Source organism: Megascapheus bottae, chromosome 32 (genome assembly GCF_031878675.1).
Source record: "Megascapheus bottae isolate mThoBot1 chromosome 32, mThoBot2.hap1, whole genome shotgun sequence".
NCBI classification, from domain to species: Eukaryota; Metazoa; Chordata; class Mammalia; order Rodentia; family Geomyidae; genus Megascapheus; species Megascapheus bottae.
The window spans coordinates 7,905,260-7,926,038 of record NC_143540.1 but is presented as its reverse complement, the minus strand read 5'-3'; the positions used below and the strand labels follow the sequence as shown (position 1 = coordinate 7,926,038).

Sequence of the window (20,779 nt, the reverse complement as noted above, 5' to 3'; positions counted from 1 at the left end):
GACCTGTCGCCGGGCAGACTTTGCCGGGGCGCCGGCGGGGGGGGGACCCCCGCGGGGGACGCGGCGGCCCGGCCTCGCGGGAGGAGGGGGCGGGGCCGGGCCCCTCCCCTCCCACCTTCGCCTTCGCGGGCTCAGCCAATCAGGAGCCAGCTTCCGCGGGGAGCAGGGTCGTCATTGGACGACCACAGCCGGCCGCCGCGGGTCCTGTGCTACCTGTAGCTGAGGCGGACGCCGGGCCGGCCGGGCGCGCGCCGACGGCTCGTTCTCGCGAGAGCGCAGCTCCGGGCTCGGCAGTGGCAGCCGCGGCGGCCGAGGGAGAGGTGTCCCGACATGGACGCTCTGGAGGACCACGCCTGGCCGAGGGCAGCCTCGGAGCTCATACTCCTGCCGGTCACGGGTCTGGAGTGCGTGGGGGACCGGCTGTTGGCGGGTGAGGCTTGGGCTGCGAGCGGGTGGGCGAAGAGAAGTCATCGCTCCCCGCCTCCACCTCGGGCGGGGGCCGCCGGGACAAAGGGACGCGCGTGCGGGGAGGAGGACGGGGCGTGCGGGGAGGACGGGGTCGGCGGCAGGGACCCCGGAAATGGCGGGAACGGGCGGCGACCCGAGGAAGACGGGGCTCGAGAGACAAAAGAGCCTTCGCGGCTGTCGCAGTGTTCCGTGGAAAAGGGGGTGTGTGTGTGTGACACCACCCCCCATCACCCCAAGAAGCAGCTTGGAAGGCGGGTGGGGGGCGGAACGAGGTGACCCCGGGGGTGTGGCGGGGGCGGGTGGCCTACGCCTGGCATCTCTGCCTGGGAGGTGAGTCAAGGGGAATCATGGGTTCCAGGCTCACTTAGATCCACTTAGCAAAACCTGATCTCAACCCCCCCCCAAAACCAAACCAGGGGGATGTGCGAGGGGGAGGGACTGCCAAGGTCCCTGGGAAAGTGTGCGTGGGGGGGGCGTCACCCGAAATTGTGCATGAGATTTTTCATGACAGCAGAGCACCCCCAAACCGTGAGGGTTGATTCCCTCCTCCCCCCACCCTCCCCCAAGCACAGGCCCCAGTATCTGGCTGCAAAGGATTTCAAAGCTGTCAGAGTGCCCGGGCCTGACTTGAAGCCACTAGTAACCCGAAATGATGCTGTGAATTCTGTAAGGGTTTCAAGGTTAGGCAGTGGTTGTCCAGATCTTGAATAACCCATCATCATCCCCAAGCGGGTTGTGGGTATATGGTAGGGGTATAGTGTAGTTTGGGCAGATGTGGTACTGGAGGAAATTCCTGGGAATCCAGGAATTTCACTCTGGGAAAAATGGACAGCTAAAACCCAAGGAAGTGAACTAGGAGAAGCGTTCAGGTAGAGGGTAACATGATAAAGGCCTTGAATTATTTTTAAGGAAAAGAGGGAATTCCTTTGATGCTGGAATAGAGGAATGGCCAGGAAAGGAAAATGAGTAGACGCTAGATTGTTGTAACTCTTGATCTGCCTTTATCTCCAGCAGTATTGAGACTCATTAAGCATCTTTTTTTTTTTTTTTTTTTAATAATGGTACTAGGGTTTAAACTCAGGACATCTCAGGCTAGGCAAGCATTGTCTCTACCATGGAGTTCTATCTCCCAGGATTTCTCCTCCCTCCCTCCCTTCCCCTTCCCGCCAGCCCACCCCTCCCATCCCCTATATGCCATCCTTGTATTGTAGGGCCTCTGCTTGCTCAACAGGTGCTCTACCAGTTGAACTATGCCTCCAAACCGTTCTTCTTGCTGGTTATTTTGTAGACAAGAGTCTAGTGAATGTTTCTGCCCCAGATGACCTTGAACTGCCATCTACTAGGTCTCAGCCTCTTGAGTAACTAGTAAAGATGAGGTTATAGATTCACTCCCAAATCTGAGAGAGTGGATTCCATTCCAAGGCAATGCAGAAATGGCCGACTCTGGCTCACTGTGTCAAACAAGATTCCACGTTTCCCCAGATCTTGGCTTCTTCCCTTTTTTTTTTTTCGTCTTGGCTCCATTTTCAATGGTCTTTTCTCTTGCAGCACCATATAAGGGTCTAACTTCTTGAAATACAAGCTAGAGATTACTCCAAGGGAATTTCACTCTCCCTGTGGCTTCCAAAGTGGCTTTTGTATAACTGCAGATGTTTTCTTTCTCTCTGTCCTCCCCTTTCCTCTCCTCCCCTCTTCCCTCTCTATGCTGGGGATCCAGCCAACTCCCAGGGGTTCATGTAGCACATGCTGTACTACTGAACTCCATCTGCAGCCCATAACTACAGTTCCTAAATTCCACCCATGAGCACCCATGATCTGAATTGCCAGCCCTGTTGTCTCCTGGGTTCCATGTCCTTTCTCTGGCTTACTGCTTGCTCCCCTCCCACCATGAGGTGCAGCAGCTAGGCAACGAATTGTGATTTTTTTTTTTTTTTGGTCTTACTATGTAGCGCAGGCTGGCTTCCAGCTCTTGCTTTTCCTATTTTAGTCTCTGATTAGCTAGAATTACAGAGATTCATCAGCATACCTAGATATTTTCCTTTCTTTTTCCCTTTTGTATCCAGAGGGCTAGTAATGTGGCTTAGTGGTAGAGTGCTTGCCTAGCATGCATGAAGCCCTGGGTTCAATTCCTCAGTCCCACATACAAAGAAAAAGCCAGAAGTGGTGCTATAGCTCAAGGGGTAGAGTGCTAGCCCCGAGCAAAAGCAAGTTCAGGGACAGTGCCTAGACCTTGAGTTAAAAGGCAAAAATATGCATATCTCCAAATGCTGGTGGGTCAAACCTGTAATCCTACTCAACAGACTGAGATCTGAGGATCCAGTATTTGAACCAGCCCAGACAAACACATTTGCAAGATTCTGTACATCGATTAACTAGCAAAACTCAGGGAGTGGAAGTATGGCTCAAGTGGTAAAGTGCTAGCCATTAGTGTAAAACTGAATGAGGGTGTGAGGCCCTGAATTCAAGTCCCAATAACCACCTATCCCCCCAAAAAAACCATAGTTTTTTTTCTTGGAAATTACCAAAATTATAATGATGCAGTTTTGTTTTGTTTTTCTGGATCATGGGGCTTGAACTCTGGGCCTGGGTGTTGTCCCTGGAGCTCTTTAGCTCAAAGCTATTGCCCTACCCCCAGAGCCACCAGCACCACTTCCCATTTTCTAGTGATAAACTGGAGATGAGTCTCCTGTTCTTTAGTGCCCAGGCTGGCTTTGAACCAAGATGCTCAGATCTCAGCCTCCTGAGTAGCTAGGATGACAGGCGTGAGCCACCGCTCCCGGCTGCTTGCTGGATTCTTTGGGGTGCATGCTGAGACATTTCCATGCCCCGCTACCCCTTCTCCATCAGGTGAGTGGTTCTGATGTGACTCTCTCTGCCTCTGTATAGGCGAGGGCCCTGACCTCTTGGTGTACAGCTTGGACTTTGGCGGGCATCTGCGGATGATGAAGCGAGTGCAGAATCTGCTGGGTCACTATCTGATCCATGGGTTCCGGGTGCGGCCCGAGCCCAAAGGAGACATCAACTCAGAGGCCATGATCGCTGTCTTTGGAAGCAAAGGGCTCCGCATTGTGAAACTTAGCTGGGGTGGTAGCCGTTTCCGGGAGCTCTGGCGCTCGGGCTTGTGGAATATGTCCGACTGGATCTGGGATGTCCGCTGGCTCGAAGGCAACGTGGCTTTGGCGCTGGGTCACAATTCCGTGGTGCTCTATGACCCCGTGATAGGATGCATGCTGCAGGATGTCCCCTGCACTGACAGATGCACCCTGTCCTCGGCCTGCCTGATCGGGGACACGTGGAAGGAACTGACCATTGTGGCGGGGGCAGTCTCCAACCAGCTCCTGGTGTGGTACCCAGCCACGGCCCTCACCGATGACAAGCCAGTGGCCCCAGACCGGCGGGTCAGCGGGCACGTGGGAGTCATTTTCAGCATGTCCTACCTGGAAAGCAAAGGCTTGCTGGCCACGGCCTCGGAAGATCGGAGCGTCCGGATCTGGAAGGTGGGTGACCTGCGAGTGCCCGGGGGGCGGGTGCAGAATATTGGGCACTGCTTCGGCCACAGTGCCCGGGTGTGGCAAGTCAAGCTGTTAGAGAATTACCTAATCAGTGCCGGCGAAGACTGTGTGTGCTTAGTGTGGAGCCACGAAGGCGAGATCCTGCAAGCCTTTCGGGGCCACCAGGGCCGCGGGATCCGGGCCATCGCTGCTCATGAGAGGCAGGCCTGGGTCATCACCGGGGGGGATGACTCGGGCATTCGCCTCTGGCACCTGGTAGGGCGTGGCTACCCAGGTTTAGGGGTCTCCGGGCTCTGCTTCAAGTCTCCCAGCAGGCCAGGCATCCTCAAGGCGGTGACTCTGGCTGGCTCTTGGCAATTGCTAGTGGTGACTGATAAAGGGACCCTGTACCTCTACGACCTGGAGGTCAAATGCTGGGAGCAGCTGCTGGAGGATCAGAACTTCCAGTCTTACTGCCTGCTCGAGGCGGCACCGGGTCCTGAAGGCTTCGGGCTGTGCGCCATGGCCAATGGGGAAGGCCGCGTGAAAGTGATCCCCATCAACACCCCAGCAGCCGCCGTGGATCGGACCCTGTTCCGCGGGAAGGTCCACAGCCTGAGCTGGGCCCTCCGAGGCTACGAGGAGCTCCTGCTGCTGGCCTCGGGCCCTGGGGGGGTCGTGGCCTGCCTGGAAATCTCGGCCGCCCCCTCGGGCAAGACCATCTTCGTCAAGGAGCGCTGTCGGTACCTGCTGCCCCCCAGCAAGCAGCGATGGCACACGTGCAGTGCCTTCCTGCCCCCCGGGGACTTCCTGGTGTGTGGGGACCGCCGGGGCTCCGTGCTGCTGTTCCCCTCGCGGCCAGGCCTGCCCAGGGACGCCGAGGAGGCAGCGGGAGGGAAGGCGGAGGCCGGGAAGGCCGGGGGGGCCGCTGGCGGCGGAGGCGGCGAGAATGCGGTAGCCGGGTACGGCCCGGTGTCCACCCTCCACTCTCTGCACGGGAAGCAGGGGGTGACCTCGGTCACCTGCCACGGGGGCTACGTGTACACCACGGGGCGCGATGGCGCCTACTACCAGCTCTTCGTGCAAGGCGGCAGGCTGCAGCCGGTCCTGAGGCAGAAGTCGTGCCGGGGCATGAACTGGGTGGCCGGGCTCCGGATGGTGTCGGACGGCAGCATGGTCATCCTGGGCTTCCACGCCAACGAGTTCGTGGTGTGGAGCCCGCGATCCCACGAGAAGCTGCACATCATCAACTGCGGCGGCGGCCACCGCTCCTGGGCCTTCTCCGACACCGAGGCGGCCATGGCCTTCGCCTACCTGAAGGACGGGGACGTGATGCTGTACCGGGCGCTGGGTGGCTGCACGCGGCCCCACGTCATCCTCCGCGAGGGCCTGCACGGCCGCGAGATCACGGGCGTGCGGCGGGTGGGCACCGTCACCCTGGGGCCCGAGTTCGAGCTGCCCGGCCTCGAGCAGCCCGATGACCTGGAGCCCGGCGGCGAGGGGCCCGGCCCCATCGACATCGTGGTCACCTGCAGCGAGGACACCACCGTGTGCGTCCTGGCGCTGCCCACCACCACCGGCTCCGCGCACGCGCTCACCTCCGTCTGCAACCACATCTCCTCGGTGCGCGCCCTGGCCGTGTGGGGCCTGGGCAGCCCCGGCGGCCCCGACCACCCCGGGCCCGGGCTGACTGCCCACGTGGTGTCAGCGGGGGGCCGCGCCGAGATGCACTGCTTCAGCCTCATGGTCACCCCGGACCCCAGCACCCCGAGCCGCCTGGCCTGCCACGTCATGCACCTCTCCTCCCACCGGCTGGATGAGTACTGGGACCGGCAGCGCAACCGCCATCGGATGATCAAGGTGGACCCTGAGACCAGGTACTGTGCGCTCTCCCAGGCTGCATGGCGGGTGGACATGGCCGGGGCCAAGCCCCGCATGGGGCCCCGGGTGGGTTTGCGGGCCCCGCCCGTCCCACAGCCACGCGCCTTCCCTCAGGTACATGTCCCTGGCCATTTGTGAAGTGGACAAGCCTGGCCTGGGCCCTCTGGTGGCCGTGGCCTGCAGCGACGGCGCAGTGAGGTGAGCGCGAGCGTGGAGGCGGAAGGTGGGGGTGACGTGTCCAGGAGGGGCTCTGACCTGGGGCGCCCCCTCCCGCCCCCAGGCTCTTTCTCCTGCAGGACTCTGGGCGAATTCTGCAGCTCCTGGCTGAAACTTTCCACCACAAGCGATGTGTCCTCAAGGTCCACTCATTCACGCACGAGGCACCCAACCAGAGGCGGTGAGGAGCGGGTGGCCTGCAAGGCGTGGCCTGGGCGGGGTTCCTGTCCCCCCTTCTCTCCCTGACCTGGCTGCCCATCCCTGCCTCCCAGGCGGCTGCTCCTGTGCAGCGCAGCTACCGACGGCAGCCTGGCCTTCTGGGACCTCACCACTGTGCTGGAGCCCCAGGGGCAGCCTGTCCTTCCCTACGGTGAGTGCTGCCCGGCCCCGCCCCCATCCCGCCCCTCCCTAGGTGAGTGCTGCCCGGCCCCGCCCCCATCCCGCCCCTCCCTAGGTGAGTGCTGCCCGGCCCCGCCCTCGTCCCACCCCTCCCTAGGTGAGTGCTGCCCGGGCCCCTCCCCCATCCCCCTCCCTAGGTGAGTGCTGCCCGGCCCCGCCCCCGTCCCACCCCTCCCTAGGTGAGTGCTGCCCGGCCCCGCCCCCATCCCGCCCCTCCCTAGGTGAGTGCTGCCCGGCCCCGCCCCCGTCCCGCCCCTCCCTAGGTGAGTGCTGCCCGGCCCCGCCCCCTCTCCGGTGATTGGTGCGGCCCCGCCCAGCACGAGGGGCGGGCCATCACGGCTGTCTTCTCTCCCAGACCTGGGCGCGCCCTGCCTCACCGTCCAGGCCCATAGCAGCGGGGTCAACAGCCTGCACACACTGCCCACGCCTGACGGCCACCATCTCGTGGCCAGTGGCAGCGAGGATGGCTCTCTGCACATCTTTGGGCTTGCTGTGGAGATGCCGGAACCGGGGGAGCCCGAGAGTGAGGCCGACCCAGTGCCCCAGCTGCGCGTCCTCGAGGAATTCTCGGTCCCCTGCGCGCACGCGGCCCATGTGACCGGCCTCAAGATCCTAAGCCCCAGCCTCATGGTCTCGGCCTCCATTGACCAACGGCTGACCTTCTGGCGGCTGGGGCAAGGCGAACCCACCTTCCTGAACAGCACGGTGTACCACGTGCCCGACGTGGCCGACATGGACTGCTGGCCTGTGAGCCCCGAGTTTGGCCACCGCTGCGCTCTTGGGGGCCAGGGGCTTGAGGTGTACAACTGGTATGACTGAGGGCGCCGGGCGACGCCTGCGTGCTGTGCCCAGGCCCAGCGCAAGGCCCGCGCACGAGCTGAGGGCGAGGAGTAGTGCGCTGGGGTCCGAATCTCACCCCACTTCCCAAACCAGGTCGAGACTCTGGAACAGAAGCCGTTTATTTTGGCCCCAGCTCCCTAACATGTGGGACTGAGTTTCTCCAGCTGATCTGTCCACATTCCCGGCTGTCGGTCCTCTCGGGGCTCAGATGTGGCTCAGCGGAGGGAGCCCCAGCAGAGCCAGGCCTGCGCGGAACACCTCCCGCACGGCCCTCAACAGCTGCAGGCGGGCAAACATCTGACCAAAGAGGTGGGGCCGAGGCTCCTAGAGAGGGGGGGTCTCATCCTCTGCTGCTTCCCTTGCCTCCCGCACCCCCGCGCCCCGCTGCCTGTGTGCTCACCCCTAGGACGTGTACCCTGTTGTAGTAGGAACTGAAGTCCATGCTCAGCTGTACCAGGAACTTGCAGACCTAGAGACAGAAATCCCAGTCACGGCGCCGTGTTTCTTGCTTTTGTGTCCCAGCCCACAATAAAGAGTCTTTGTGTGTGCGGTGTCCCGTTTCGGGCCTCACCATCTCTGTGCGCGCGGTGACGTGGATCCCCTGGGCCGGGCCGGCCAGGGCTGCAGCCTGGCTCAGCAGGTCCGCGAAGGGCAGGATGCCATTGAAGAGCAGCAGCCACTCGCCCTGCTGAGACAGCGGTGCTAGGAGGGAAAAGCCCAGTCTCTTGGGGGTGCCAGCTGACTCAAGGGGGCGCTCACCTCGTCGTGCAGCAGTGAGAAGTCCAGGCTGCTCACTGGTGGGAAAGGGGGGTACAGGCCTTCCTCTACACTGTGCTCATAGCCCTCAAAAAGCGTGGCGAGGCGGGCGCAGTTGTACAGGACAAAGATGCCGCTCTTCGTGCTCTTTGTGGAGGTGCTGCTGTCGGCCAGGAGGAGCTGGGGAGCGAGGACAACACGAGGGGTGGTCAGCCCGAGGTCCCCCTGACGCTTGGTCTTGTGGGGTACCCAGGCGCACCTGACTCTGTGGGCCTGTGCTTAGCATCTCAAACTTGATTGTAGCTGCGCACAGAATCCCAAAGGTCTCTGTCCAGTTTGGGTCTGGAAGAGTGAAGGCAGGTTGGTCTGTCAGTCAGTCAGTGGACAAGGAATTCAGGGCAGAGTTGCAAATGACCGGCTCCTACTCCAGAGTATAACCAGGGTCTGCTGGGCCCACCTTTGGTCACATCTCCACCATGCTTCAGTGCTGAGGCCTTACACACCTGCGCATGCCGAAGCCTGGATTTTGAAGACAGGACAGGCGGTAGACATCGTAAAGAGCCCTCCCCCAGCTCAATGTCCCTTGCTCGGGGAAGCCTTTCTTCAGCCTCACTCACTCATAGTACTCAGAGGCAGTCATCAGATTGTCGGCTGCACCAGCTATTTTCACTGGGCCACACACCAGGTGTTTCTGTGGAAGATGACACAGGCTCAGCCTAGCGGACCACGCTCAAGGAGTACGTGTATGATGCCTTTACTAACCACCCTAACTCGCCCCACCTGGAACCACTGCACTTACTGCCTCCCTAAACAGGCCTACTCAATAATTCAATCTCTGCCAAGACTGCAACTCAAGTCCCTGCTCTTGTTGGTCATGAGGCTTGAACCCAGGGCCTAGGGCACTGTCCCTGACCTTCTGCTCAAGGCCACCCAAGGCCCAGCATTGCCTTTTTTTTTTTAGTCGGTCCTGGGGCTTGAACTCAGGACCCTGTCACTGAGCTCTTCACCTTAAAGCTAGTGCTCTACCACTGAGCCACAGCGCCACTTCTGCTTTTCTGGTGGGTCACTGGAGATGAGGTTCAGGGTCTTTTGTGCCTGGGATGGCACTGAAGTGCAATCAGATCTCAAGCTGCTGAGTAGCTAGGATTACAGGTGGGAGCCAGCAGCACTTGGTTGTCCTGCTTGTTTTGGTTTGTGCTAGTCCTGGGGCTTGAACTCAGGGCCTAGTGCTTTGACACTTGAGCCACAGCACCACATGCAGCTTTTTCTGTGTATGTGGTACCAAGGAATCAAACCCAGAACTTGGTGTATGCAAGGCAAGCACTCTACCTCTAGGCCATGCTCCTGGCTGCTGTCCTGCTTTAAGGCTGGCACTCTACCATTTGTGCCAGGCCTTCAAACTGGCACCTTGCTGCCTAAGTGGAGATAAAGAGCCTTGCAAAACATTTTGCTCCTTGAGACTGGCTTAGAACCTAGGTCCTCTAAGTCTCAGCCTCCTGAGTAGCTAGGATTTTGCTCTCTCATGCACATATTTCTGAACCCATCTGTGGGCAAGCCCCTTGGATTTCCAGGGCCCTCGTGGCTAACCTACCTGGGTGACAGGCGCTTGCCCATCCAACTTCCACCAAAGTAGGTCCAACTTTTGTTGCTGGAACTCCTCCTCGCAGCTCACCACATGGACAGCCACACAACTGTCTGCATCAGCCACGGGAGCCACAGCCTTCTAAGGGAAGACAAGAGTTTACTCCCAAGATGGAAGACACCTGGTTTACCAGAGGCCCATGACCTTGGGAAGCCACTAACCAGTTCTGTGGAGCTGCCCTCTGGCCAATGGCGCACAGCCTCCTGCAGCTCACACAGCACAGACAGCAGATCCTCAGTGACTGCAAGAACAGACAGGGGCTGAGGCCACCCAGGAATACTGAGGTGCCTCCGCCCCCATTTTTGGCCCAGTAGGGCTTCAGATCCTACCCAGACAGTTGTCTACGTGAGGATCGTAGCCCGCTTTGTGGCCCTGTTCGTTCGCCACATCCTTCAGGCACAGTCTCCCCAACACGCCAGGGGGCAGGGTGTCCCCATCCTGAGTGGGTCTGAGCTGGGCAAGCAGGCGCCTCCTCAAGGTGTGGGTGGAGAAGGCAGTCTGCGACGCAGTGGGCCAGTCGACCTTTATTTTCTCTAGAAAGTTCTGCATGTGTGGGTCCCGCACGGGGGGCACCGGGTGGACACATACCCTGCGACACAAGGGCAGCTCTCTCAGCGTTGCCCATCCGATCCAGGGCACCACACCTCCCCCTCTCCGCCGCTGGGTCCAACTTACTCTTGAGCGCGCAGCGCGCGCACGAGGTGATCGGCCACGAGCACGGCGCGCAGCTGGCTCAGGCGCAGCGCCGCGGGGTCGGAGCGCAGCGCCGGGCAGTGCACCAGGACGCGCGTGCGCGGTGCGTCGGGCTCGGCGGGCGCGGCGGCGTAGGCAGCCACGGCGCCGAGGACGCGCCGGAACACGGCGGGTCTCTGCAGCCGCAGACACAAGCCCGCCGGAGTGGCCTCGCAGCGCAGCACCGGGGCCACCCCGGGACCCTGGAGCCCAGCGACCGCGTGCAGCACGCTCTCGGGCACCTGCGGACAGACGCGCGTGAGGCGGGGCCGCCCCTTCCCCAGGCCGCAGAGCGCGCGTCCCCGCCCTGCGCGCGCCCACCTGCCCGTCCCGGAAGCGCGCTTGGAGCGCGCGCCGCGGCGCCAAGAAGTCTCGGACACGCAGGTGCCGGGCGTGCGTCTCCTTGAACCACACGGGGCCCCCAGGCCCGAGGGCCGCGTTGAGGGCCCCCAGCGTCTTCTCCACCCCGAGACGCTCGGTCTCCATGACGACCGGAAGGAGTGAGCGGAGCCGGAAGTGCGGTGATCCCCGTAGCACTTCCGGGAGGGCGGGGATCCGGCAGGACCCCCCCCCCGTGGACAAGTGTGCCCACCGGGCCAGTCCGCTGGGCTGCGTTTGACCTGCGGCCTTCTGCGCCCTTTCCCTGCACGTACGGGCCCCAGGTTAGAAATCTCGGGGTCCCCCCAAGGCTAGGGAGAGGATCACCAGCCCCTGGGGCTCAGGTCAGCCACATTGTCATCTGAGCACATCTTTATCTGATCATGTTTCACTTCTCATTTTAAACAGAACCAAACGTCAGTGATCCAAAGCTAAGTTGTCACTGCATGAAGGCACATTAAACACCCGTGCACAAACTACTTTTGTAGGGGTCTCGTGTTCTGTGGCTTCAAGTTCTTTGCAAACCTTTGTGTTGAGATACAGGTGTCTTTATTTCTGATAAATCCCCCAGTCCGATAGAACTGCCCGTTTCCTTGAGGTGTACCCCATTACAACCGCAGATGGCTTCAAGAATTGCCAGCTTTTGTAATGCTTCTATCACCTGTGCAGTTCACAAGGGTCACATCTTAGTCTTCCTGTTGTGGCGAAAGAATCAGTTGGCGCCAACCAAACATTGTGACCATGAGCATTCTCAGCCAAACAAACCTCATTATCAGCACGGCAACGTCTTAAAAGAGTTCTCAGATATTCTAAAAGTAACTATTTTTTTCTCCCATTCCCTCCTTCCAATGAAGACTGAACCTGAGTGCCCAGAGCTCCGAGAGAGGAGGGCAATCTAGGGGCACGAAGAGTTTGGCAAGGCCTCTCCCTGGGTCAGGGCTGTGAGGCCCTGCGGAGGAAGCGCCGAAAGAGCACTGGGCGGACACGACATTCCCGATGGCTTCTTGGCTTGCCCACTCAACGGGAGTGATCGTGTCATTCCAGAGCACTTTCCATGCACGCACACACACTCAAGACCTGGAGACAACTTGTCAGCAGGGCTGGGACCCACAGCAAAGGTTTAGGGTGGTTGCTCCCCCCCCAGGAAGTGAAAGGCTATCTTTAGCGAGTTGTGGGCTGGGGCGGCTCTGTGGGATTCCACCATTGCCGCCTTATCCTGAGGACCCAGGACCTCTCTCTACAGTGCTCCCCGACTGTGTGTGTGTGTGTGGGGGGTCCAGTTTCACCAGCCCCAGCACTTTGCCTTGTCTATGCCTGCGACTTCCCGCCTGAAGGGAGCATCGGAGGGAGGGACAGACGGGAGAGATCCGGTGAACTGTGCCTGGGGTCAGGAGCCACCCCGTGTGGGCCAGGGTGCTGCTCAGGCAGGAGAGCAGGGAACGAAATCCAAGCGCAGCTGGAATGCTCTGGAGACAACAGCTGCTTTTGGGATTCCGTTGCCCGCTGTCCAGCCGCTGGGGGGGAAGGGGGAGGGGGGGCTCCTGTGCCCCTAGGTCACTGGCCCTGGGGCCAGACCCACAACCCGCCCATGGGGCGGGGGGGTGGGGGGAGATCGGGGGTAAGTAGTGTAACCTAGTCTAGTGAGAATGAGGCGCTCACCTGAGCCCCAGAACAATAGGAGGGAAGGCGGGTGGCCTCTCCTGGGACCAGGTCCCGATCCGGATTAGATCCGAAGGGCGGCAGGATTAGCCCTGTGGGTCCCACGGCAGCCCGGGGCCACTGGGGCCCTGGGTGGCTGGAGAGGGGCAAGGCTTCCAAATCCTCCCAGAAGAAAGCGTCGCCCGTGGGGAGGGGAGGGAAGCCCAGGAGGAAGTCCATCCACACGCGTCCACTTTGGGGGACACTCCACCCCCCTCACCACACACGCAGCCCGCCGCCGCGCTTCGGGGCCCTTTGTCCGGTGACGCTGCCAGCAGCGCCAGGAGCCCAACGGAGCCCGACAGGATCCCCGAAACCCATGGCCGAAGGTCCTGGCTAAGAAGCCACCCCCCGCCCCGCACCGCCAGATTCCTCCCCCCCCCACCCCGATTGTGCCAAGCTTTCCCGCCCGTCGGTCCCTGGCAAGATAGCGAACGCACTGTTCCGCCCCCCACCCCCCCTCCACTCCACCCCCGAGGCCATGACAGGGCCGGCGCGATGTCCTAACCCCGCGCGGCGCCAGCCGACTCTTGCGCCAGTAGGCCCTGGATTCGGATCAAGACAGAGGGGGCGGGAGATTCTCGGGAGGCGCGAGCAGTACGAGCGCGGGCAGGGTGAGGGCTCCAGGCGCTGTGGTGGTGCCCATCTGACTCGGCTCAGTGGGGTCCGGTTCGGTCACGGCCTGTCCCCCTGGAACAGCTCCATCCTCGCTCCTCCCGCCGTTCCCTTCCGCTGGCTCTAGGGCTGTCCGCAGAGTTGGAGCCATTTTAAGGCGCACCCGCCTGGCCACGCCCCCTCACGCCCGCCGTAGCCAATCCGCGCGAGGCCACGCCCTCTCCGAGACGCCGACGCCGACGCGGCCACGCCCCCCTCCGAAGCCGCCAACGGTCGCGCCAGTGACGGTTAGGGGCGGGCCGTCATTTCCCAGAGCAGCGGGGGAAACCTTAGCCATCCGCCCCGCCTACGGAGCCCGACACCTCTCCCTCCCCCCCGAATCCCGAGGATTAAGTGTGGCCGTGGGGGTGGGGTGGGCGAAAGGCGGGTCCCGAAGGCTTGGCACCGCACCCTGACCAGGTGTGCGGGCGAGGAACAGGTGCGCGGCGGGCCCCTCCCGGCGCGCCCCTGGAGCCCAGCCGTCCATGGCTGACGGGGCCGGGCCGGGGGTCTGCGGTCCCGGCTATGCCCAGGGGGGCGATCGCGCTGCCAGGTGTCCTCCCTCCCCTCCGTCCCCCGGGGACGGTCCGGGGCGGGGAGAACGACAGGTGCGGACGACACCGGAGCCGCCCCGGGGGGCGGTGGGAACGGACTCCCCAGCTGTCACGGGCCCGGCGCCGCGGCGGGAACGAGCGGACGCGGCGCCCTCCCGGCCGCGCGGGGGCGCTGCCGCCACGCGGGCCCCGCAGCCTCGGCCGCCATCGGAACGGCTAGACCCCGGGTCCCCGCCATGGCCGCCGCCGCCGCTGTGGCCTGGCGCTGCCTCTCCCGGGCACGACCCGCGGCGTGGCGCCCGCGCGGAGACCTGCCGTGGTGAGACTCCCCCCGCCCCGCCCCTCCCCGTGGCCTCGGAGCCGCCCCGCGCGCCCTCTAACCCCGTCCCCGACCCCCCCCCCACGCCCTCAGGGTCCCTCGACGTGGACACCGGCTGTCACCCTCGGACGACGAGCTGTACCAGCGGACCCACATCTCCTTGCTACAGCAGGAGCCCTCGCCCAGCATGTACATCGACAGCTACAACCGCCACGGCTTCGTGATCAACGGGAGCCGCGTGTTGGGGCCTTGCGCGCTGCTCCCCAACTCCGTGGTGCAGTGGAACGTGAGCCGCCCATTCACTCTGCGTTGAGAGGGAGAGGGGGCGGAGAGGGAGAGGAAGAGACAGAGACGGAGGGGTGTTTGGCAAGTTGGATGAGTGACCTTATCTCCCCCCCCCCAAATAAATCCAGGTGGGATCTCACCAGGACATTATTGAAGACAGCTTTTCCCTCTTCTGGATGCTGGAGCCCAGGATTGGTATGGAGGTAGCGGGGGAGGACTTAGGCATTTCAATCCCCTTGAATCCCCTCACGTTGATCACCTGCCCCCTCTCTTTTTCTAGAAATTGTGGTGGTGGGCACAGGAAACAAAATGGAGCGTCTGAACCCCCAGGTGCTACAGGCGATAAGGCAAAGGGGCATAGCCGTGGAAGTGCAGGACACGGTAGGTTTTACTCGGGAGATTGTTTGAGGGTAACTTTGGGTTAACCCTAGTCAAATGACCAATTTGACTTTTTGTTTTCAGCCGAATGCCTGTGCCACCTTTAACTTCCTGAGTCATGAAGGCCGAGTGACAGGAGCTGCTCTCATCCCCCCACCTGGAGAGACTTCACTCACACATCTGGGCCCAGCTGCAGCATGATTCAGGAACTGAGCCAGCAGTCTGGGAGGGCAGAGCACAGGCATTCTCATTTCATTACCCTTTTTCATTCTTGGCACTTTAATAACACCTGTTTATGCTTACTGAACTTGTGTGGGTGTGTTGTGTGACTGGGTCACGGTTTATGGTAGTGATATGAAAATCAAACAAACAGTTTCATTACTTCCCTGTTCCCTGTGGGCAGGAGGCAGTTTATATATCTGTTCATGTGTTTGCAGATTTGAGGCCTCCAGTTCTCTAGGAAGTGTGTAGTGTAACCTGGCTAGTCTTAATGTGGCCAAGCTTTGGCCCATGTTTAGATGCCAAGAACCACTGGAATCACAACAGGCATGAAAATAATTGTCTCAATAAGGCAAAAGTTACTTCTGCAGGCGCCAAGAGTGTGGCGTAGTGGTAGAATGTTTACCTCCCATGCACAAAGCCCTGGGTTCGATTCCTTGGTACCAATACAAAAAAAAGGCTGGAAATGGTGTTGTGGCTCAAGAGTAGAGTACTATCTCCTTGAGAAAGCTCAAGGACAGTGCATAGGCTCTGAGCTCAAGCCCAGGGCTGGCAAAAAAAAAAAAAAAAAAAAAAAAAAATCACTGTAGAGGATTGAGGCACCAAAAATCTGGCAAGCAAAGGCAGGGTAAGCAAGCTGCTCCCCTGTTTATCCCTAAAGCAGTAGGCCCCACCCCTCTGCTCAGATTGGTTGAGTTCAGGTTCACCATTGGCTCGTGATTGGCTAATTTGAATAGGATAAGACTTAAGGTGACTTAAATTTGACTAACTACCCAAGTAAACTCATAGACCACAGTCTGAGGTAGTCTTTAATTCCATCCTGGAAAAACGAATGGAGACAAAACCTTACATTTCAAAACTCCTTATCACAGCAGCAGAACATTATCATAGCCTACAGACCACTTCCATCTCAAGGCCCAAGGCCTGCATCAGTTGTGGTAGTAGTAGCTGACATGCTCTGGAGTCTGCTAACATACAGATCAGGCATCATCACTCTTTTTCAAACTTTTATTGAAAAACACAGGGGAAAGGGGAGGGGAGATACTGGATCCTTAATTAGAAGAGCCGTTTCTCGTACCTGTAAGCAGAGAACCCCCGTGAGTTTAGGCAGCAGGAAGGAGGGACGAGGCAGATTCCCACCCAAGGAAAGGATTTGCTTACGAGTGAAGGCTGTGAACACCACCTTCCACCTGAGCCGAGGACGTTCTTTTCTCAAACTTGAGCTCCCCAGAGTACATCATGGCTCTGAAGGAGGAGCAGTTGTCAAGAGATTGACAGTCCTAAAGCAACATATTCCCCACCCCCTCAACCCAGGTCCCAATCAATCAAGCTCACCGAACTTGAGTCAAGCTCTTGGCACCAATGTCCTGGCACGAGTGCTGGATGCCAGCGATCAAGTAGGGGACAAACTTGTGGATGGACCCTTTGTCTTGCACAGCCCCTGACACCCCTTGGGCCACTTTGATTTTGTCAGCTTCACTGTAGGGGAAGAAACGGGCTGAGTCACTGAGAAGAGACTCCGTGCAGGTCGGGGAGGTGGGTGATGGATTGCAAGGCCTGGCTCACCTGAAGTATCGGTTCTGGCTGCTGAGATGCTTGTCCATTGCATCGAGGGAACCCATGCCCCGGTATTTCTTTAGCCGGATCCCATCTGAGAAGAAGTACTCCCCGGGGGCCTCGGTGGTGGCAGCCAGGAGGGAACCCATCATGACTGTGGGACAGACAAGTGTATTTGGGGCATTGTCTTGAATAGCACAGTTCCCGAAGGGGAGTCTGGCTGTGTTTTAAGGATACTGTGTTTTAGGGTCTCACCTGTAGAGGCCCCAAGGGCCAAGGCTTTGGCAATGTGGCCCACATTTTGGATTCCCCCATCGGCAATGACAGGAACACCGAAGCGCCGGGCATACTCGGAAACCTTGTACACAGCAGTTGCTTGCGGCCGTCCACAGGCCAACACTGGGGAGAGATGGAGAAAGCGCTGGGTAGTGTTGGTGAGGCAGAGAAGACACCACAACCCAGCACTCAGGAGCTCTTTGGCTACACTTGCACCAAGACAGCATCTTGGCTAAAATAAGATAGATCTGGGATGGCTGCTACCCACCTGCCTTGAACAGGATCAGATGGTTGTGCTGGCCTCACCCCCTGCTCAGGCGCGTGCATGTGTGCAGGGCCCAGGGCAGCCTCAGGCACATGCAAGTCTTAGCAGCTAGGAAAGCCCCGCCCACCTGGTATCAGATGGGGGCGGAGTCACCGTGCAGTTAGTAACCAGAGGCACCAGGTGAGGCCCACCCTGCCCAGTGGGCAGCCCACGCAAGATCAGGGCCAAGTGGTGACACGTGGAAGGAAAAGCAGGCTCCAGATCAGGTCCTTGAACCATGCCCAACTGCGAAATGACATGTGCAGAGCAAGGGCTGCCTGGAGAAGGAGGTCTTGCTCTTGTGTGCACCTCTAGGAAAGGAGCTGTGATGGTAAGCTGCCCTGAAACAATGGCCTGTAACATCTGTTTGCCCTGCCCACCCTTGAGCACCACAAACCCCGGGAAGCTACAGCTACAGTCAACCAAGCAGCTGGGCAGTGGGCAGCTGGGCCGGGCCAGTGGGCCGGGCTGGACTTACTATAGCAGCCCGTGACAGTAGAAGGGCATTTGGGGCTGTGGGACTTTAAGTCTGGAGGGATCTTGGGAGCCGCTAAATAAAACAAACAGACCAGAGTTTAGAGAGGGCGCAGAGCAGGAGCAAGGAGGCCAGGCTAGGCGGGAAGTGGTAGGTGAGGGTTGACAAGAACTTGTCTTGCTTCCAGCCATGTTACCCATCCAAAAGGCCTGTTGGGCCCTACTGTCTGCCCATGATGTTGGACTCTTGTTTCTGGAAGAGTGCCCTGGCCCCAGCCTGAGCGGAATCTTACCTTCCTGAGTGATGCAGATGGAACCACTTCCCATGCCCACCCGCAGGGCGTCCACGCCTGCGTCAATGAGGTTCTTGGCCTGAGCTGCAGTGACCACTACAAAGTGAAGGAGAAGGGTAAAGGCTTACTTGAGGGGGTTCAGGCAACCTTCCTGTGCACTCCCAATCCCAAGAGGGCCTCCTTTTACCGTTGCCTCCAATGACTTGGAGATTGGGGTATTTCTCTTTGATGTACTTGATCATATTGATTTGAAAGATGGAGTTTCCTTGGGAAGAGTCCTAGGAGCAGGAAAGAAGGCAATCCCTATGAGACTGAAAGGGCATTTGCCCCTGGCCCACCCCATTAATGCAGTAGTTAAGCAGCTCACCAATACTACCACATCCACACCAGCTTGAGCTAGCAAGTCCAGTCTGTACTTGTCGTCCTCGTGTGTCCCAATGGCGGCTCCACAGAGCAACTGCTTCTTGGCATCTTTGGAGGCCAGTGGGTAGTCCCGATTCTTCTTCAGGTCTGTGCGAGCAATGATGGCTACAAGCTCATCATCTTCATTCACAATGGGCAACTTTCCTGAAACCATAGCAAGACCTGAATCAGGACCCCGAGCACTGTACCTGAGTTGTTGTTTTTTGTTCTTTTTTCTTTCATTCAAGGTTAATTGGTGTCTTATGGACTTTCATGACCTGGATGGCTTTGAACCCTAATCCTTAGCCTCCTGAGGAGCTGGATTACAGGCACAAGCCACTGGCTCTTAGCATCCTGAGCGTTATTTCTAAGTCCCTTTCCACTTCTAGAACTCACCTTTCTTGCTGCGCTGTAGAATTTCATTTGCCTCCTTCAGTGTGATACCTGCTGGAGCCACCACCAAGTCTTCCCTCTTTGTCATGATCTAGAAGGAAGGAAGGAGTCAGGAGGTTGGCCTAACCAGACTAGTCCCCCCCACAGATCTGGCCCCACCTCAGGGAGGACTCCAATCCTCAGCTCCCAGCCTCCTGAGTAGCTAGGACATCCGAGCCATCAGCGCTTGCTTTGGCAGGGCTCTTTGTCAGTGGCACCTACCTCTCCCAAAAAACGGTCATGTTCCTCTTCCTTGAGAAAATCAATGTCCCTTGAGGAAATGATGCCCACCAACCGACTTCCCATCCGGCCTGTATCTGTGATGGGGATCCCACAGAAGCCATGCCGGGCCTTCGCCTCAAAAACATCCCGCACTCGATCCTTAGGACTGAGGACCACAGGGTCTGTGATGAATCCTTGTTCATATTTCTGGAAGTATGGGGAGAAAAGACATTACATCTCTAAGCCACTTTTATGAATTGGCTTAACTGAAAGTGTGGAAACTTGGCTGCACGGTGGACCCGAGACTTTTATCTCCAATTAACCTCTAGAAAATGGGAAATGGGGCTTGGCTCAAGTGTAGGGTGGTAGCTTTGAGCTGAAGAGCTCAGAGACAGCACCCAGGCCAAGTTCAAGCCCCATGACCCGCCCCCTCCTCAAAAAAAAAAAAAAGGTGTGGGATCTTTCCATGAGACCAAGTCAAACTAACATAGGAGAAAGAGATAATCTGTTAGTTTAAGGAGGGGAGGGTTTAAACCCTCCTCGCAGTAACTGAATGGATAATAGGAAGAAATCACCCTAGGAAGCAAGGATCCTAAATTAACAGAATAAATCCTCCCTTAACCCCCTCCTCCCAGGAGCTCTAATTCATGATCCTTTCCTTTCTGACCTTCACTTTCCGAACTTCATTGGCCTGGAATTCAGGTGTACAGTTGTGGTGGATGAAACCAATACCGCCAGTAAGCTGTTAAAGAAGAAAGAATCAAGTGACAAGTGAAGCAATCAGAAAAGCTCAACTGCATGTCTCTAAGGAAGCCATATGGAATCCCTGTCTTGTCTTCCTATGTCCCGTTGGACTCACTCACCGCCATAGCAATTGCCATCCCAGCCTCTGTAACTGTGTCCATGGGCGAGGAAACCAGTGGAGTCTTCAGAGTAATCTTCTTGGTTAGGGCAGAAGTCAGGTCCTGAAGGGAGAAAAGTAGTACTACTGTGGGCGGGGAAGAAAAGACTTCTTCCTCATTGTCCCATGTATTCACACAACACCGCCTGTGTGACGGGCTGGTCAGAAATTCAAATCCCCAGGCGACCACCCACGAGTGTAATATACTATAGCAGCCCAAAGCAGAACCGAATTCTTGCTCATACTCACCACCTGGTCCGCGGTGAAGTCGATGTAGCCAGGAAGAATGAGAAAATCGCTGCAGGGGAAGGGAAACGAATTGGGAGTAGGACTCTCTCAGGCTTAAGTTACCCAGAGACTCCAAACCCATCTCTCATCCCACAAGGCATCAGAACAGGGAGTAGCATTAATAGCCCGTGTGTCACAAGCAAGACGGACCACGGGGTGTAAATTAAGACAAGGGGCTTTCTTCCCACTGAGCTGTCATCCGCCCGCCGGGCACCCTGACAACTCCCATGTGTCCAAACCACAGTCGCAAGCCCCGAAACCCCAAGTAGGGTCGAAATGGTTGTTTCCCCCACACCAAACCCTGCTCAAGAATGATCAACATGCGCCAAGGAGACGGCGAATTCCCAGATCCTGGCCCCCACGCCCGTTCCACGAAGCCCGGTCCGTTCTCCCGGCCCAACGTGCCGCTCCCTCCCCTTGCCCAGGTGAGTCCCCAAAGGCCCGCACTTGTAGGTGAGGCCGTCCCCGCAGTTGAAGAGCTGCTGTGCCGTGAGGCCGTCATCTGGCACGTAGGACGTGCCGCCGCTGATCAGGTAGTCCGCCATGGCCACCGCGGTCGGCCACCGCGTGTCTCCGAGGGCCGCGCCGCAGAGGCCTCAGCGGTCTGGGCCGCGCCAATATAAACCAGGTGATTTCGTCACTGCGCCGCGCGCCGCTGACGTCAAGGCGCAGCGCGCGCAGGCGGAGCCAATAGCGCGCTCGGGGCCCAGGAAGCGTGGG

At 58.9% G+C, this 20,779-nt stretch overlaps 4 protein-coding genes across 7 annotated transcripts; 2 read left to right on the top strand and 2 right to left on the bottom strand.

Moving 5' to 3' along the window:
* Positions 1 to 143: 143 nt before the first annotated feature.
* Wdr6 (WD repeat domain 6) lies at positions 144 to 7,274 on the top strand. Its single transcript, XM_090323664.1, has 6 exons — positions 144 to 430; positions 3,355 to 5,836; positions 5,955 to 6,038; positions 6,121 to 6,237; positions 6,329 to 6,426; positions 6,811 to 7,274. The coding sequence occupies exons 1-6, from the start codon at positions 331 to 333 to the stop codon at positions 7,272 to 7,274; spliced, it is 3,345 nt and encodes a 1,114-aa protein (XP_090179790.1). The 5' UTR covers positions 144 to 330.
* Positions 7,275 to 7,396: 122 nt separating this feature from the next.
* Positions 7,397 to 10,949, bottom strand: Dalrd3 (DALR anticodon binding domain containing 3). 2 transcript variants are annotated; one of them, XM_090323676.1, is made up of 12 exons: positions 10,747 to 10,949; positions 10,369 to 10,667; positions 10,023 to 10,282; positions 9,855 to 9,934; positions 9,643 to 9,774; positions 8,669 to 8,742; positions 8,509 to 8,570; positions 8,311 to 8,393; positions 8,055 to 8,231; positions 7,867 to 7,980; positions 7,696 to 7,764; positions 7,397 to 7,619 (listed from the first exon to the last, which is right to left on the bottom strand). In XM_090323676.1, exons 1-12 carry the CDS (start codon positions 10,909 to 10,911, stop codon positions 7,500 to 7,502), a joined length of 1,635 nt encoding a protein of 544 aa, XP_090179802.1. In that variant the 5' UTR covers positions 10,912 to 10,949; the 3' UTR covers positions 7,397 to 7,499. The 2 variants fall into 2 exon arrangements, with proteins under 2 accessions (XP_090179802.1, XP_090179801.1); XM_090323675.1 differs by having other exon boundaries at positions 9,643 to 9,771.
* A 2,667-nt stretch (positions 10,950 to 13,616) lies between these two features.
* Positions 13,617 to 14,998, top strand: Ndufaf3 (NADH:ubiquinone oxidoreductase complex assembly factor 3). Of its 2 annotated transcripts, none has more exons than XM_090323700.1 (5): positions 13,617 to 13,763; positions 14,122 to 14,314; positions 14,442 to 14,508; positions 14,594 to 14,694; positions 14,776 to 14,998. In XM_090323700.1, the coding sequence occupies exons 1-5, from the start codon at positions 13,681 to 13,683 to the stop codon at positions 14,890 to 14,892; spliced, it is 561 nt and encodes a 186-aa protein (XP_090179826.1). In that variant the 5' UTR covers positions 13,617 to 13,680; the 3' UTR covers positions 14,893 to 14,998. The 2 variants fall into 2 exon arrangements, with proteins under 2 accessions (XP_090179826.1, XP_090179825.1); XM_090323699.1 differs by lacking the exon at positions 13,617 to 13,763 and adding an exon at positions 13,803 to 14,028.
* Positions 14,999 to 15,906: 908 nt separating this feature from the next.
* On the bottom strand, positions 15,907 to 20,673 carry Impdh2 (inosine monophosphate dehydrogenase 2). Of its 2 annotated transcripts, XM_090323705.1 has the most exons (15): positions 20,507 to 20,673; positions 20,021 to 20,069; positions 19,734 to 19,835; positions 19,538 to 19,612; positions 18,871 to 19,077; positions 18,613 to 18,700; positions 18,182 to 18,381; positions 18,002 to 18,092; positions 17,815 to 17,910; positions 17,526 to 17,597; positions 16,723 to 16,866; positions 16,477 to 16,621; positions 16,246 to 16,389; positions 16,072 to 16,155; positions 15,907 to 15,988 (listed from the first exon to the last, which is right to left on the bottom strand). In XM_090323705.1, the coding sequence occupies exons 1-15, from the start codon at positions 20,602 to 20,604 to the stop codon at positions 15,967 to 15,969; spliced, it is 1,617 nt and encodes a 538-aa protein (XP_090179831.1). In that variant the 5' UTR covers positions 20,605 to 20,673; the 3' UTR covers positions 15,907 to 15,966. The 2 variants fall into 2 exon arrangements, with proteins under 2 accessions (XP_090179831.1, XP_090179830.1); XM_090323704.1 differs by lacking the exon at positions 17,526 to 17,597 and having other exon boundaries at positions 20,507 to 20,665.
* Positions 20,674 to 20,779: the final 106 nt, after the last annotated feature.